The following is a 15035-nucleotide window of genomic DNA, read 5'->3' as shown; positions in this document are numbered from 1 at the left end:
TCGAGTTTGCCAAGTGCAGTCCCTCCAGAGTCCTAATGCTAGCAGCCGAACCTTTACCCATGAGGGAGCCATATAGACTATCACAACTGGTAAAACATCTACAACACTGACGTTACACAGGATCACTGAGGAGCATCTGTTCTCTAAGGAGAAATGAGGGGGGACATTTGGTCCCTACAGAGAGTCAGGGCACAAGGAGATACGTTGGGTGTTTAGAGAGCAAGTATGGTTGGTAGGGAGAGATCTGGAGAGAGTTCGTGGTGAAGTATGGTGGGAGTGGGAGAGTGTGGGACAATCCAGTCTCAGGAAAGATTGCTGCTCTTCAGAAGTAATCCAAGTAGACTTCCGAACTCCAGCTGTGTGCAAAGAGCTCAGGGTTCGCTGGCTCTTTTCTCTGCCAGTGATAAACTGTGTTGGTCTCACACAAAGGGGGCTGCTTCCTCCCACCCCATGTGACACAATAATGGAATGGAGCAAGTCTCAGGCCAGTGTGGAGTAGCTGTTATTGTTGTGTAAGTGGGTGGTCAATGCTGCTTGCAAGTGTTTTGTCACCAGGCTAAGCGGAATGAGACCTGCAGCCTATAGGTACAAATAGACTCCAGTTCCTGTGGTGCTAGATTCACAGGAAGTGAGTATAAAATAAAGTGGCTGTTATCTACAAGAACATTTTACTCTAGTGAGAAGAACACTAGACCCTTGTCAGGGCATAACAAATTCAAGTACATTGCGTTCTAAGACCAGCCTCAACTAGTTCCATGGGAGGAAGCAGACCTGGCTTTTGCTGAAATGGGCATGAGGCAGGCAGCGTTAGTCATGTCGAATAATGACTGACCAGAATATAGTACTAATCAAATGTAGGTGAGTGAGCAAAGAAAGCTCAGATGTGGGCTAGAGAGACTGTGCCCAGATCAGTGCTGCAATATCAGTGTACCAAGGAGGAATGTGGCACCGATCGTTGGCACTGGCCCCATCACTTTTCATGGTTGATTTGTTCACTCATTCCTTAGGCCCAGCATTGTGCTAGGCCCTTTACTAGCAGGAACAGTATAAAGAAAAGGGCCCCGTACCAACAGCTTACGAATGAGACAGACAACGTACGGTGCAGGAGACAGGAGGCAGGGCCGGGGGTAAAGGCAATGAACCACACCAGAGTGTTTATTATTTTTTTGCCAGGGTTACAAAACATCGCCCCCGCTCTGAGGCGAAGCCTGTCGGCTTTGGGGAAGGGGTTGACAGAGGAAAGCAAGAGATGTGGTCAAGCGGTGCCTGTAGAGGAGGCAGGGACAAGGACAGGGAAGGGGCAGGCAGGGGAGCAGCAGAAGCAAGAGCAGAGAGGTAGGCAGGAGCCAGGGTGTGGGGGGATGAGCCGCTTCCCCCTGGTGCAGACGGAGGAGCAGAAGGTCAATAATAAATATACCATGTCATGGGTTCTGGGCAGCGACTGTAGCACTTGTCCTGGGCAGCAGTGCTCATTCCCCCACACCTCATTTGATCGTGGGTGTTGATAAATCTCCATCACACCCATGTCTCAGGCTGTGCTCTGCGCCAGCTCATGAACAAGCTTGTTTCTTTGCAGCTGAGGAAACCCAGGGGCCTGAGTCAGCCTGTGGTTCTGATCTGGGGCCATGATGCTGAGCTTCTGATGGGCGTCGTGAACAAGAATCGAGAAGCGCATGTGAAGATTGAGGTTAAAGAGCAGCCAGCGTGGGTAAGGAACATGTCGTACCCCCCTTCTCCTTTCCACTCCAGGTCAATCTTGCCAGCACTGGAGCAACGCTGTGCCTCCCTTCCATGGGAGTGACACCCTGGCCCTCTGCAAGAGCCAGACGGGGCCCTTCTTCCCCCTCTGTGGCTCAGGCTGCCCACGGCTAGTGAAGGTTGTAAAGCCCCTTCGGCTCATTGGCAATTTCACTCTGAAACTTCCCATGTCATCTAAGGAAATTTCTTGTCTCTTTATCTGGTACCAGGCCCAGCCCTTTGCTCTGCAGAGCAAAGCCTAGCGAGCTGATGCACCAAGAGGGGCTGGCTGAGATTTGCAGAGAGGACCTCAGACCAGTTTTCTTTTCCCTGTGAAGATAGGGGAGGGTGAGTCTGGCCGGGCACCCCTCATATGTCTGAAGGGTAACGATCATGAAGAGATCAGGAGCCTGGCCTGCTCTCATTCCTATCAGGCACAGACACCAGGCTAATGGATCCTCTGTCTCTCTCCAACAGCCAGACTATGATGTGTGGATTCTTCTCACAGTGCTGAGCACTGTCATCGTGATCGTTCTGATTTTTGTTGCTCGCACCAAGTGTCACTGGAACAGGACTCAGGTAAGACCGTGTGGAGACAGCTCAGAACCTGGTTGTTCTGCCAGCAAAAGGGGAGCAGTGGGGGCTCCTTCTGCACACAGCTAGTCTAAGGAAGGGCGTGATGGGGAAAGTGTCTGTGTGTTTGAGAAAGAGGAGACCTGTCTACAGAAGCCGAGCGTCCCGTTGCAGCTCAAACAATGTGAGCAGTTTGGGTTCCTGTAGTGATTCAGTGCAGCCAAACTCCAGTCCTGGGTTTTGGGGACCAGTCACATCATATGTGGTTTGCACTCATCCCAGACATTGCTGTACCTGTGCATTGCAGCACCTTCCCAGCCAGCTCTCCGGAGCAGGTGCCATTTACACACAAATGTTGGCAAAGTCCTCCAGCTCACTAACTAACCCTGTCCTCTGTGCCAGTGGAAGTCACTGGCCTGTTCTAACATTAGAGAGATTAAAATATTTTAGTGTTTGGGATGAAACCCAATACATTACATAGAAGACTTTCCAAATACGGAAATATTTCCAAATTTGGAAACCCTCCTTTTTCTACAGGATAACACAGTCACTCCTGACAGCCCATTTCCTGAATACCTTGTTGGCCAAGCGATCCGGAAGTGACATGTGACTAGAGACACCTGAAATGGGCCTGGATTTCAGTGTGGGCTAAGCAGCTACCTCTGTGCCCCAGGCCTGTTTAAGGCATCTGAGATTGGGCACCAAAAGTCCTGAGTCACTTTCTTGGCCAGGACCACAACTCAGATAAAAATATCTACATTTTAGTGTAATCCACTAGAAAATGGAAAGAACAAAGAACACCGCCCGCCCTTGCCCTGAGATTCAGCACTTCCCCATTTCTGACAGAACCAGTTTTTTCAGACTCAATAGAAAGATAAGCTGGCATGTCTTCATAAACAGAAGAATGGAAAGCTCAGTACCCAGGAAGGTAAATCCCAGAGGAGTTGAGATTTGGGGTATTATATGATTATTGCAGGTGGAGCAGCAGCAACGCCTAGAGCTGAGGTAGCACAACACTCACCTCAGGCAGAAATTCCTCATGTCTGGGCTCTCCCTCAGGTAGGACATTTTTGAACGTTAGAACGGAAACAGGGCAGTTGTTTTCCATAAAAGAGCCAGGAGCTTTTCTCAGTGTCAAAACTTTTGCATCCATATTCGGAATGTTCTACCAGCACTGAGCCTGTGCCCCACTCAGCCTCCTCTAACACGTGCCAGGGCCGAAGCTAGTGCTCCAGGTGGGGCTTGGGCAAACCAGATTCTCCTCCTTCTTCTTGCATAGGGAAGATATAGGCAGCCAAGATCCTATGAGTTCTAGTCTCTTTTCTTCCAGCAACTGGCATTACTAATTCTAGTGCCATTAATTCTTTGCACTTATAGCCTTTCTGTACCCCTACCCTACGACAGTGGTTTTCAAACTGCGGGTCGCGACCCAGAACCAGGTCACGGAATGTCAGGCACTGGGTCATGGTGGCTCTGGTCAGCACCGCCGACCAGGCCGTTATAAGTCCCGTCGGCGGTGCTGCCTGTCTAAGGCAAGCTAGTCCCTGTCTGTTCTGACACCGCGCTGCGCCCTGGAAGCAGCCAGCAGCAGGTTCGGCTCCTAGGCAGGGGGCCATGGGACTCCGTGTACTGCCCCTGCTCTGAGCACCGGCTTCGCACTCCCATTGGCCAGTTCCTGGACAGTGGGAGCTGGGAGGTGTGTGATGCCTGTGGGTGAGAGCTGTGCAGAGCTGCTTGCACCCTTCTGCCTAGGATCTGCTGCTGGCTGCTTCTGGGGTGCAGCACAGTCCACAGTGCCAGGACAGGCAGGAAGCCTCCCTCTGCACCCCCACTACACCACTGACTGGGAGCCATGTAAGCCTGTGCCCCAACCCTGCGCCCCAATCCCCTGCCCCAACCCTGAGCCCCGCCACCCAGAGCTCCCTCCTGCACCCCAAGCCCCTCATCCCCAGACCCATCCCAGAACCTGCACCCTCAGCTCAGAGCCCTCACCTCCTCCTGCACCCCAACCCCCTGCCCCAGCTATAGCCCCCTCCTACACCGTGAACCCCTCATTTCTGGCTCCATTCCCACACCCCAACCCTCTGCCTCAGCCCTGAGCCCCTCCCACACCCCAAACCCCTCATTCCCAGCTCCATTGGGTCGCGGGCATCAACAGTTTTCTTCAGAATACGACCCTGCACTTCAGAAAAGCAGAGTTTGACTCCCTCAGGGAACTGATGGGCAGGATCCCCTGGGAGAATAAGATGAGGGGGAAAGGAGTCCAGGAGAGCTGGCTGTATTTTAAACAATCCTTATTGAGGTTGCAGGGACAAACCATCCCGATGTGTAGAAAGAATAGTAAATATGGCAGGCGACCAGCTTGACTTAACAGTGAAATCCTTGCTGATCTTAAACACAAAAAAGAAGCTTACAAGAAGTGGAAGATTGGACAAATGACCAGGGAGGAGTATAAAAATACTGCTCAGGCATGCAGGAGTGAAATCAGGAAGGCCAAATCACACTTGGAGTTGCAGCTAGCAAGAGATTTTAAGAGTAACAAGAAGGGTTTCTTCAGGTATGTTAGCAACAAGAAGGTCAAGAAAAGTAGGGGTCCCTTACTGAATGAGGGAGGTAACCTAGTGACAGAGAACCTGGAAAAAGCTAATGTACTCAATGCCTTTTTTGCCTCTGTCTTCACGAACAAGGTCAGCTCCCAGACTGCTGCACTGGGCAGCACAGTATGGGGAGGAGGTGAGCAGCCCTCTGTGGAGAAAGAAGTGGTTCAGGACTATTTAGAAAAGCTGGACGAGCACAAGTCCATGAGGCTGGATGCACTGCATCTGAGGGTGCTAAAGGAGTTGGTGGATGTGATTGCAGAGCCATTGGCCATTATCTTTAAAAACTCATGGCGAATGGGGGAGGTCCCAGATGACTGGAAAAGGATAAGGTAGTGCCCATCTTTAAAAAAGGCAAGGAGGAGGATCCAGGGAACTACAGGCCAGTCAGCCTCACCTCAGTCCCTGGAAAAATCATGGAGCAGGTCCTCAAGGAATCAATTCTGAAGCACTTAGAGGAGAGGAAAGTGACCAGGAACAGTCAGCATGGATTCACCAAGGGCAAGTCATGCCTGACTAACCTAATTGCCTTCTATGAGGAGATAACTGGCTCTCTGGATGAGGGGAAAGCAGTGGATGTGATTCCTTGACTTCAGCAAAGCTTTTGATACGGTCTCCCACAGTATTCTTGCCAGCAAGTTAAAGAAGTACGGATTGAATGAATGGACTATAAGCTGGATAGAAAGCTGGATAGATCGTCAGGCTCAACGGGTAGTGATCAATGGCTCCATGTCTAGTTGGCAGTTGGTATAAAGCGGATTGCCCCAAGGGTCGATCCTGGGGCCGGTTTTGTTCAGTATCTTCATTAATGATCTGGAGGATCACAGAATCATGGAATATCAGGGTTGGCAGAGACCTCAGGAGGTCATCTAGTCCAACCCCTGCTCAAAGCAGGACCAATCCCCAACTGAATCATCCCAGCCAGAGCTTTGTCAAGCCTGACCTTAAAAACCTCTAAGGAAGGAGATTCCACCACCTCCCTAGGTAACCCATTCCAGTGCTTCACCACTCTTTGAGTGAAAAAGTTTTTCCTAATATCCAACCTAAACCTCCCCCACTGCAACTTGAGACCATTACTCCTTGTTCTGTCATCTGTCATCACTGAGAACAGTCTAGATCCATCCTCTTTGGAACCCCCTTTCAGGTAGTTGAAAGCAGCTATCAAGTCCCCCCTCATTCTTCTCTTCTGCAGACTAAACAATTCCAGTTCCCTCAGCCTCTCCTCATAAGTCATGTGCTCCAGCCCCCTAATCATTTTTGTTGCCCTCCGCTGGACTCCTTCCAATTTTTCCACATCCTTCTTGTAGTGTGGGGCCCAAAACTGGACCCAGTACTCCAGATGAGGCCTCACCAATGCCAAATAGAGGGGAATGATCACGTCCCTCAATCTGCTGGCAGAACCCCTACTTATACAGCCCAAAATGCTGTTACCCTTCTTGGCAACAAGGGCACACTGTCGACTCATATCCAGCTTCTCGTCCACTGTAACCCCTAGGTCCTTTTCTGCAGAACTGCTGCCATTCGGTCCCTAGTCTGTAATAGTGAATGGGATTCTTCCGTCCTAAGTGCAGGACTCAGCACTTGTCATTGTTGAACCTCATCAGGTTTCTTTTGGCCCAGGCCTCTAATTTGTCTAGGTCCCTCTGTATCCTATCCCTACCCTCCAGCGTATCTAACACTCCTCCCAGTTAAGTGTCATCTGAAAACTTGCTGAGGGTGCAGTCCACGCCATCTTCCAGATCATTAATGAAGATACTGAACAAAACCGGCCCCAGGATCGATCCTTGGGATGGCATGGACTGCACCCTCAGCAAGTTTTCAGATGACACTAAACTGGGAGGAGTGGTAGATACGCTGGAGGGTAGGGACAGGATAGAGAGGGACACAGACAAATCAGAGGACTGGGTGAGTGGCATCAGGCACTCAGAATTAGTGGGCATGTTTGGAGGATTGGGCCCAGATTACAACCTGAATCAGGAATAGAAGCCAGGTCTCCTGAAGGCTAGTGACCTGCTCTGACAACTAGGTCATGCTGCCTCACGGTTTGCCTTGACCAGCTGCCAGGTCTCTGTCTGTCGCAGCTGCCTCTATTGCCAGCCTGGTGCTGCAGGTTGTAGCGTGGCTGGTGAAAGGAGAGCCCTAGCTTTTCACATCTGGTAATTCGGTGGAACATGTGTATCTTCGTCCTAGCTGTGCAGGAGGGGCCAGTCCTCTCTTCACTCTGCCACTTCTTCAGTCTAGTTCTCTTTTCCTTTCTTTCCCAGGACTCCTTGCAGCAGCAGACCATGCAGGCCATCAGCCGGCTGGCCATCCGGAAGTTCCAGGCCCGGTGCCGACAGGCCGCCCCAAGGGATTCGGCCAGCAGCTGCAGCTCAGCCCCCATCTGTGCTATCTGTCTGGAGGAGTTCAGCGAGGGCCAGGTAGGACGAGCTCACGCTGGAGTGGAAGCCAGATAGTGAGTCTGGCCAATCATGGCTCTGAACTCTCTGGGCAGAGGTGCCGTTGGGACGGGGGCTGCACAGCTGGACGGACTCTGTGTAAATGGCAAATGTACCAGCATGGGAGAGGGGGCCTGGGAGGGCTTTAAACCCAGAGCCTCACAGAGATTTAGGAACCCAGCTCCCATTGAAATCTGGAATTAGGTGCCTAAATCTCTTTGAGAATATGGGCTTGCGTCCTTTGCGGGTCTGTCCTAGGCTGCTCCAGGTGATGCCTAATGCCAAGAGCACCGTCTTGCTGGGTGTGTGAACCTGGCTGCTCTCCAGGTATCCTGGCCTTTGTCACTTCCAGAGCAGATTACTGCAACACGCTGCCACTGGGAGCCTTCAGACATGACGCTGGCCCAGAGCATGGCTCCCCTGCTGGCAATCAGTTAACACAGCGAAGACGAAGGGGTGACGATCACAGGGAACAAATATTTGATCTGGGGCTCTTCATACTAACAGAGAAAAGTGACACCATCCAATGGCTGGGTGCTGAAGCTAGATTGGAAATAAGGCGTGTGTTTTTAACAGCGAGAGCAATGAACCATTGGAACAACTTACCCAGTTGTGGTGGATTCTCCATCACTGATGATTTTTATATCAAGATGGGAGGTTTTTCTCTAAGATCTGCTCTAGGAATTATTGCGAGGAAGTTCTCTGGCCTGTCTTGTGGAGGTATTAGCCTAGATGATCACGGTGGTCCCTTCTGGCCTTGGAATCTATGGATCAGTTCTCTCTCTCCAGGACCAGGTGACTCCGGAGCTCCATGGCCTGGCCTGGCTGCCAGGACATTTGCAGGGAAAGCTGTGGGTGTGGGGAAAGCTTCTAAAGGGTTGGGGCCTGGTTCCCTGAGCAATGCCTCTCCCCAAGGGGTGCTGCACCAGATGTACTCAGCACTGGGGACTTTGGCTGCTGACAGGACATTCCTCCAGAGGGCTTTGCAATGTGTGCCCCACTCAGACCCCAGAACTGCAAAGGCATGGGCTGGTATGCTCGGAGCCAGATGCTTCGGTGGTCTTGTTTTATACGTTGGGAAGCGCCCAGAGTGCGGGATCAGGGCTAATCCGTGGAGCAGGGAGACGCCTCCTCACCCATATCCAGCTCCATCCAGGGATCTTGCTTTGCCCACCCAAACCTCCTCTCTGTCTCTGTCTAGGAGCTGCGGATTATTTCCTGTTCCCATGAGTTCCACAGAGAGTGTGTCGACCCCTGGCTGCAGCAGCACCACACCTGCCCGCTCTGCATGTTCAATATCATCGGTAGGGTTCCAGCAGGGACCAAATCGCCCACGAAAAGCACCTCCCAGCAAGAATGTGGGTGGGTGGGGGAGGGGAGTTGTGGTGTGTGGGAGGAAGGTGTGGTATGTATGTGGGTATTTGTAGGGGGGTGGGGGTGGGAGAGGGAGAATGTGGTGTGCGTTCAGGGGTAGGATGTTATGTGCATGGGGGAAGGGGGTTTGTGGTGTGTGTGTGGATGTTATGTGGGGAGGTTGTAGTGTTCTGTGGGGGGAGTGTGATGTGTTGGGGAGGTGTGGTGTGTCTGTGTCTGATGGGGTTGTGGTGCATGGGGAGAGGGGGGTTGTGGAGTGTGTGTGTGTGGTGTTATGTGAAGGGAGTTGTAGTGTTATGTAAGGGGGGAGTGTAGTGTGGGGGGAGGTGTGGTGTGTGAGTGGCTGTTTGGGTATGGTGGAGGGGGTTGTGATGCATGGGGAGAGGGGGTTGTGGTGTGTTGGGGTGGTGTTATGTGGGGGGTGTGTGGTCTGGGAGGAAGGTGTGGTGTGGATGTAGGGGTGGATGTTGGGAGTGTGGGGGTGGGTGGTGTTGTGTGTCTGGGGGGGAGAGTGTTTGTGGCGTGTGGGAGAAGGAGGGTTGTGGTGTGCATACGAGGGAACTTGTGTGGCTGTGAACCAACACTGAGGAAGCTTTCTTGCACCCACACCTTCATGTGCAGCTCTCTGAAGGTCTCCAGAGGCACTGGTTTTGGGGAAGGCTCATCAGACTGTATGGGAAGCAGTAAAAGGGTCCCCATGTGCTGGTGGGGACAAGGAATGTTTGAGTATCAGGCACAGAAGAGAGATGGGTCAGGACAGGTGGGCGAGTGGGGAGGGGTTGCCAGGGACTGAATGGGGGGGGGGCACTGGGGAGGGGTCACCAGGCACTGGGTGAGCGGGGAGGGGCACTGGGGAGGAGTAGCCAGGCACTGAGTGAGGAGGGCAGGGCACTGGGGAGGGGTTGCCCAGGCGTGGGGTGAGTGGGGGCAGGCACTGGAGATTAATTGCCAGGCATTGGGTGTGTGGGCAGAGTTCTGGGCAGAGGTTGCCAGGTTACCGTGGGATGGGATGCAGACACATAGTGGATATGCCTTTTCTGTCTCTCTAGAGGGGGCTGCCTTTGCCCAGCCTGCACATCTGAGGCAGAATTCCCAGGATCTGGAACCTGGGCAGCGGCTTCACCTCTTCCGGCAACACCCAGGATACGCCCTGTATCACCTCCCAGAGGCCCACCCCCAGCGGCGGCTCAGGAACTTTGCTTCGCAGCTCCCCCATGGCAACCCCTTCTTCCATTCCCCAGAGCTCTCCCAACTGGATTTCAGCACCATGCACTATTTGCCATACAGGCCAGTGGGCTCCATGGCCACATGCAGCCATCAACCCTCTCTAGCCCAAGGCCTAGGGAATGAGCAGCACCAAAAATCTCCAGCATGTGGACAGATGCCATCTTCTCACAGGACCTGCCCACTTCAGCACCAGGCCCATTGCCTGGGATTCAGGACTGCGGCAGTACCGAGACAGCACCATGCTGCCCCTCTTCATTGGGGAACCAGTCATGGAAGGCAGCACATCAGCAGTGGCTCAGGGGAGAGCTATCTCACAGAGCACAGTGGGTACCTGGCTGACAGTCCAGGCAGTGACTCCAGCTCCGGACCCTGTCATGGCTCCTCCAGTGATTCTATGTTGAATTGCACAGACGTCAGCCTCCAGGGCATCCATGGCAGCTGCTCCACCTTCCGCAGCTCCCTGAGCAGTGACTACGACCCCTGGGTGTACTGTAGCTCCACTGACAATGGCCAGGAGCAGCTGCAGCCTCCCGGGGAGCCAAGGCCGAGGTCTTTGGACTTGAAGGAGACTGGCAGCACTGCATTAGCCAAGAGTCGGATACTGAGTCATGTCCATTATCACCACCACAGGCATCATCACTACAGGAAAGACCTAGAGTGTCCATCTGGGAGATCAGGCCAGGAACCCAGCCAGCATAGGCCCCAGTTTTCTGGGGCTGTGCCCAGTGCCCGGACACAAAAGAGGACTGAGAAAACTCATCACTGCAAACAGCCTCTCGAAAGCAGCCCAGGGTCCCAGGATGCATCTCTGTCAGGACAGCCCTCCTGTGTGCATCAGGGACCTGACCTCTCAAAGCACCTTTCCTCTTCTGCAGACAGGTCTGACTTCAGTAGGCAAGCTGGAGCAGCTGGTCCATTGCCTTGCCCGCTGTCACAGAAACATGGCTTACAAAGTCGTCACCACAGAAGGAAACGGAAGTGCCGCCCGGAGCCTGTCCTGGCTCACCTTTCAGAGGACTCAGACGTGCACAAAGACTGCAATGTTCACATTCACTATGGCCACTCCCCTGGCTACTGCTGCTCCCCAGAAGTTCAGTCACTGTTGCCAACGGCCCCTATGCCCTATTGCTCAGGCTCTCAGGTGGTTTGGAAGTGCCAAGTCCCGCCCTCCAACTTGGAGTCCCAGCAGCAGGACAAGGACCTATCAGAACGGGAGGGGAAAGCCACATATCCAGGTGAATTCTCAGGGACAGGCACTGCAGAAGACAACACAAGTCTTTACCTCCCCTGCCAAACTCTGCAACACAATCAGGGTAAGTTTGTTAGTCACCTCTGCTTTTAGCAAACTTCTGAACAGTGGATTGTACAATTCAGGGTTCATATATATAGGTGTGTGTGTGTGCGCGCGCGCGCATATAAACACCACACATTGCCCCAAGCTACTGATAACAACTGAGAATGGATGTTTTCAGAGTTCAGACATTAGAATAATAGAAGATTAGGGTTGGAAGAGACCTCAGGAGGTCATCTAGTCCAACCCCCTGCTCAAAGCAGAACCAACCCCAACTAAATCATCCCGGTCAGGGCTTTGTCAAGCCAGACCTTAAAAATCTCTAAGGATGGAGATTCCACCACCTCCCTAGGTAACCCATCCCAGTGCTTCACCACCCTCCTAGTGAACTAGTGTTTCCTAATATCCAACCTAGACCTTCCCCACTGCAACTTGAGACCATTGCTCCTTGTTCTGTCATCTGCCATCACGGAGAACAGCCGAGCTCCATCCTCTGTGGAACCGCCCTTCAGGTAGTTGAAGGCTGCTATCAAATCCCTCCTCACTCTTCTCCAGACTAAATGAGCCCAGTTCTCTCAGCCTCTCCTCAGAAGTCATGTGCCCCAGCACCCTAATCATTTTGTCGTCCCCGTTGGATTCTCTCCAATTTGTCCACATCCCCTCTGTATTGGGGGACCAAAACTGGACGCAATACTCCAAATGTGGCCTCACCAGTGCCGATTAGAGGTGAATAATCTGTTCCCTCAATCTGCTGGTAATGCCCCTACTATTGCAGCCCAATATGCCGTTAGGTTTCTTGGCAATTAGGGCACACTGTTGACTCATATCCAGCTTCTCGTCCACTGTAATCCCCAGGTCCTTTTCTGCAGAACTGCTGCTTAGCCAGTCGGTCCCCAGCCTATAGCAGTGCATGGGATTCTTCCATCCTAAATGAAGGACTCTGCACTTATTCTTGTTAAACCTCATCAGATTTCTTTTGGCCCAATTCCCTAATTTGTCCAGGTCACTCGGGCCCCTATCCCTACCCTCCAGTGTATCTACCTCTCTACCGCAACTTAATGTCATCCGCAAACTTGCTGAGAGTGCAATCCATCCCATCATCCGGATCATTAATGAAGATGTTAAACAAAACCGGCCCCGGGACTGACCCTTGGGGCACTCCGCTTGATATCGGCTGCCAGCTAGACATCGAACTGTTGATCACTACCTGCTGAGCCCGACAATCTAGCCAGCTTTCTATCCACCTTATAGTCCATTCATCCAATCCGTACTTCTTTAACTTCCTGGCAAGAATACTGTAGGAGACCATACCAAAAGCTTTGCTGAAGTCAAGGTATATCACATCCACTGCTTTCCCCATATCCACAGAGCCAGTTATCTCATCATAGAAGGCAGTCAGGTTGGTCAGGCATGACTTGCCCTTGGTGAATCCATGCTAACTGTTCCTGATCACCTTCCTCTCCTCCAAGTGCTTCAAAATGGATTCCTTGAGGACATGTTCCATGATTTTGCCAGGGACTAGGGTGAGGTCTGTAGTTCCCCAGATTCTCCTTCTTCCCTTTTTTAAAGATGGGCACCATATTTGCTTTTTTCCAATCATCTGAGACCTCCCCTGATCGCCACGAATTTTCAAAGATAATGGCCAATGGCATTACAATATTAAAGCTCTAATTAATAGCATATATAATTAATAAATCCTTTGCCTGTCTTATAAATCAGCTGACAGCATCTGAGCTTTTAGAAGCTGAATGTAGACAAAGTCAAATTGAAATAGGGCATAATATTTAACAGTGAGGGTGATTAATCATTGGAAAAAAACTGCCTTGTTGGTGGATTCTCTATCTTTTTGTGTGTCTTCAAATCAGGACTGGATGCCTTTCTGGAAGAGATGCTTCCGACAAACACAAGTTGTTGGGCTCAAGCTAGGGGTAATGGTGTGAAATTCTTTGGCCTGAGTTATGCAGATGATGTAATGGTCCTGGCCTTAAACTCTGTGAGTCTATAAATTACATTGCTCCTTACCTAGATTGTGCAGAGGCTGCTTCGTGGAGTGTCTCTGGCAACACATTCAGATTATTAATAAAAGGCTCACATGTAGCCTGATTGATGTGTGTCAATTGTGAATGTACTTGAGAATTTGTAAATACACTCTTAGGTTGTGTCTACACTACAAAGTTTGGTCAATATAAAATATATTGGCTTAGAGCCACCGACTTTTGTATTGCACTCGGACATGTGCACACTTGGCTGCTTGCGTCAGTGCTGCATGTCCTCACCAGATGTGGTTGCATCACTAGGTAGGTATCACAGCATGCCCCACGCTGCCATCCGACGCAATGCCTTGTGGGACATTTTCACAGTGGTTTGTGGGATACCAGCTATTCCTCCAGGGATTTCTGGGAACTAAGGATCAAGTTCCCACAATCCCACACTCTCCAATACAGAATGCTTATTCCATCCCATAACTTTCATGCTATTTTAAAAATTCCTGCAGTTCTGCACACCACGTTTTAGTCTCTGACATCTCTCTGGCAGAAGCACGCGCACAGCTCAGTGCAATTTTCACGAGCATTGCTAATACAGGACGCATTCTGCTCTATCTGCAGAATCTCAGCAGTTACTGCTACAACTGGTGGCATTGTGAGGAAAATGAGATGCTCGAGGCCAATGGCAGGAGGACGGATACAGTAAATCAGAATGTCAGGTTGTGGCTGCGGTTCATGGAGCAACTCTACATAGTAGATAGGCACTTCTGGGTCAGAGAACCAAGTCCTGACTGGTGGGGTGGCACTGTCACGTAGGTTTGGGATGATGAGCAGTGGTGGCAGGACCTTGAGATATGAAAGGCCACATTGCTGGGTCTATGCGCTTAGCTTGTGCCAGCTCTCTGGCACTGGGACTCCACAATAAGAGCTTCACTGATAAGTGGTGGTGCTGCTCGGGACGCTTACAATGCCAGATTACTATGCTGCAGAGGGCAATCAGATCCGATTTGGAAACTCCATAGGAGGCTTTGTCATCCAAAGGTGCAAGGTCATTAACTGTCTCCTGCTGTGCAGACCTGTGACTCTCGACAATGTGCAGGGAATAGGAAGCAGATGGATTTGCAGCAATGGTGTTTCTGAACGGTGGTGGGATGACAGGCAGCACACAGATCCATATTCAGGTACCACCCCACCTGGCCAGGGACTATGTAAACAGAAAAGACTACTTTTGCATGATTACACAAGTGTTAGTGGATCACCGAGAATGCTTCATTGATGTCCATGTGGGCTAGTCAGGGAAGGTGCCTGACACTTGAAGAACGTAAGACTGTTGAGAAACTTGCTAGCAGGGACATTTTTCCTCAACTGATTCATTCACATTAGCAATGTTGAAATACCCATAGTGATTCTGGAAGCCCAAGCATATCCCTTGCTTCCCCTGACTCATGAAACTATACACTTGCCACCTCAACAGAACTAAGGAAAGATTCGACTCCTGGCTGAGCAGGTCCAGGATGACCACTGGATATGCATTTGGGAGACTCCAAACTCACTGGTGATGTTTAATGCCTAGGTTGGATCTCAGCAAGGCAAACATTCCTATTATCGTTGCAGCATGCTGTGCATTATATAATACTATCATGAGGTAAAGGGGGAAAGGCTACTGGCAGGGCGGCGTGAGGTGCACCAGCTGTCTGCTGAATTTGAACAGCCAGACACAAGGGCTAGTAGAAAAGCCAACTATGGAGCCATAAGGTTGAGGGAGGCCTTAAAAGAACTTTATAACAGTCAGACATAGAAATGTTGTGTGATG

At 51.2% G+C, this 15035-nt stretch overlaps 1 protein-coding gene across 3 annotated transcripts in view; it reads left to right on the top strand.

Moving 5' to 3' along the window:
- The window catches only part of RNF43 (ring finger protein 43), a 131031-nt gene that overhangs the window by 91769 nt on the left and 24227 nt on the right, over positions 1–15035 (top strand). For all 3 annotated transcript variants that reach the window (XM_030536405.1, XM_030536404.1, XM_030536402.1), the window contains 5 exons: positions 1577–1708; positions 2215–2316; positions 7172–7327; positions 8547–8649; positions 9769–11259. In XM_030536405.1, the coding sequence (XP_030392265.1) occupies positions 1577–1708; positions 2215–2316; positions 7172–7327; positions 8547–8649; positions 9769–11259 (1984 nt within the window). The remainder of the gene's footprint in view (positions 1–1576; positions 1709–2214; positions 2317–7171; positions 7328–8546; positions 8650–9768; positions 11260–15035) is intronic.

The sequence above is a fragment of the Gopherus evgoodei genome, chromosome 17 (assembly GCF_007399415.2).
Source record: "Gopherus evgoodei ecotype Sinaloan lineage chromosome 17, rGopEvg1_v1.p, whole genome shotgun sequence".
Lineage (NCBI taxonomy): Eukaryota > Metazoa > Chordata > Testudines > Testudinidae > Gopherus > Gopherus evgoodei.
Note: the sequence above shows the minus strand (reverse complement) of the source record. Positions and strands in the feature narration are given on the sequence as shown.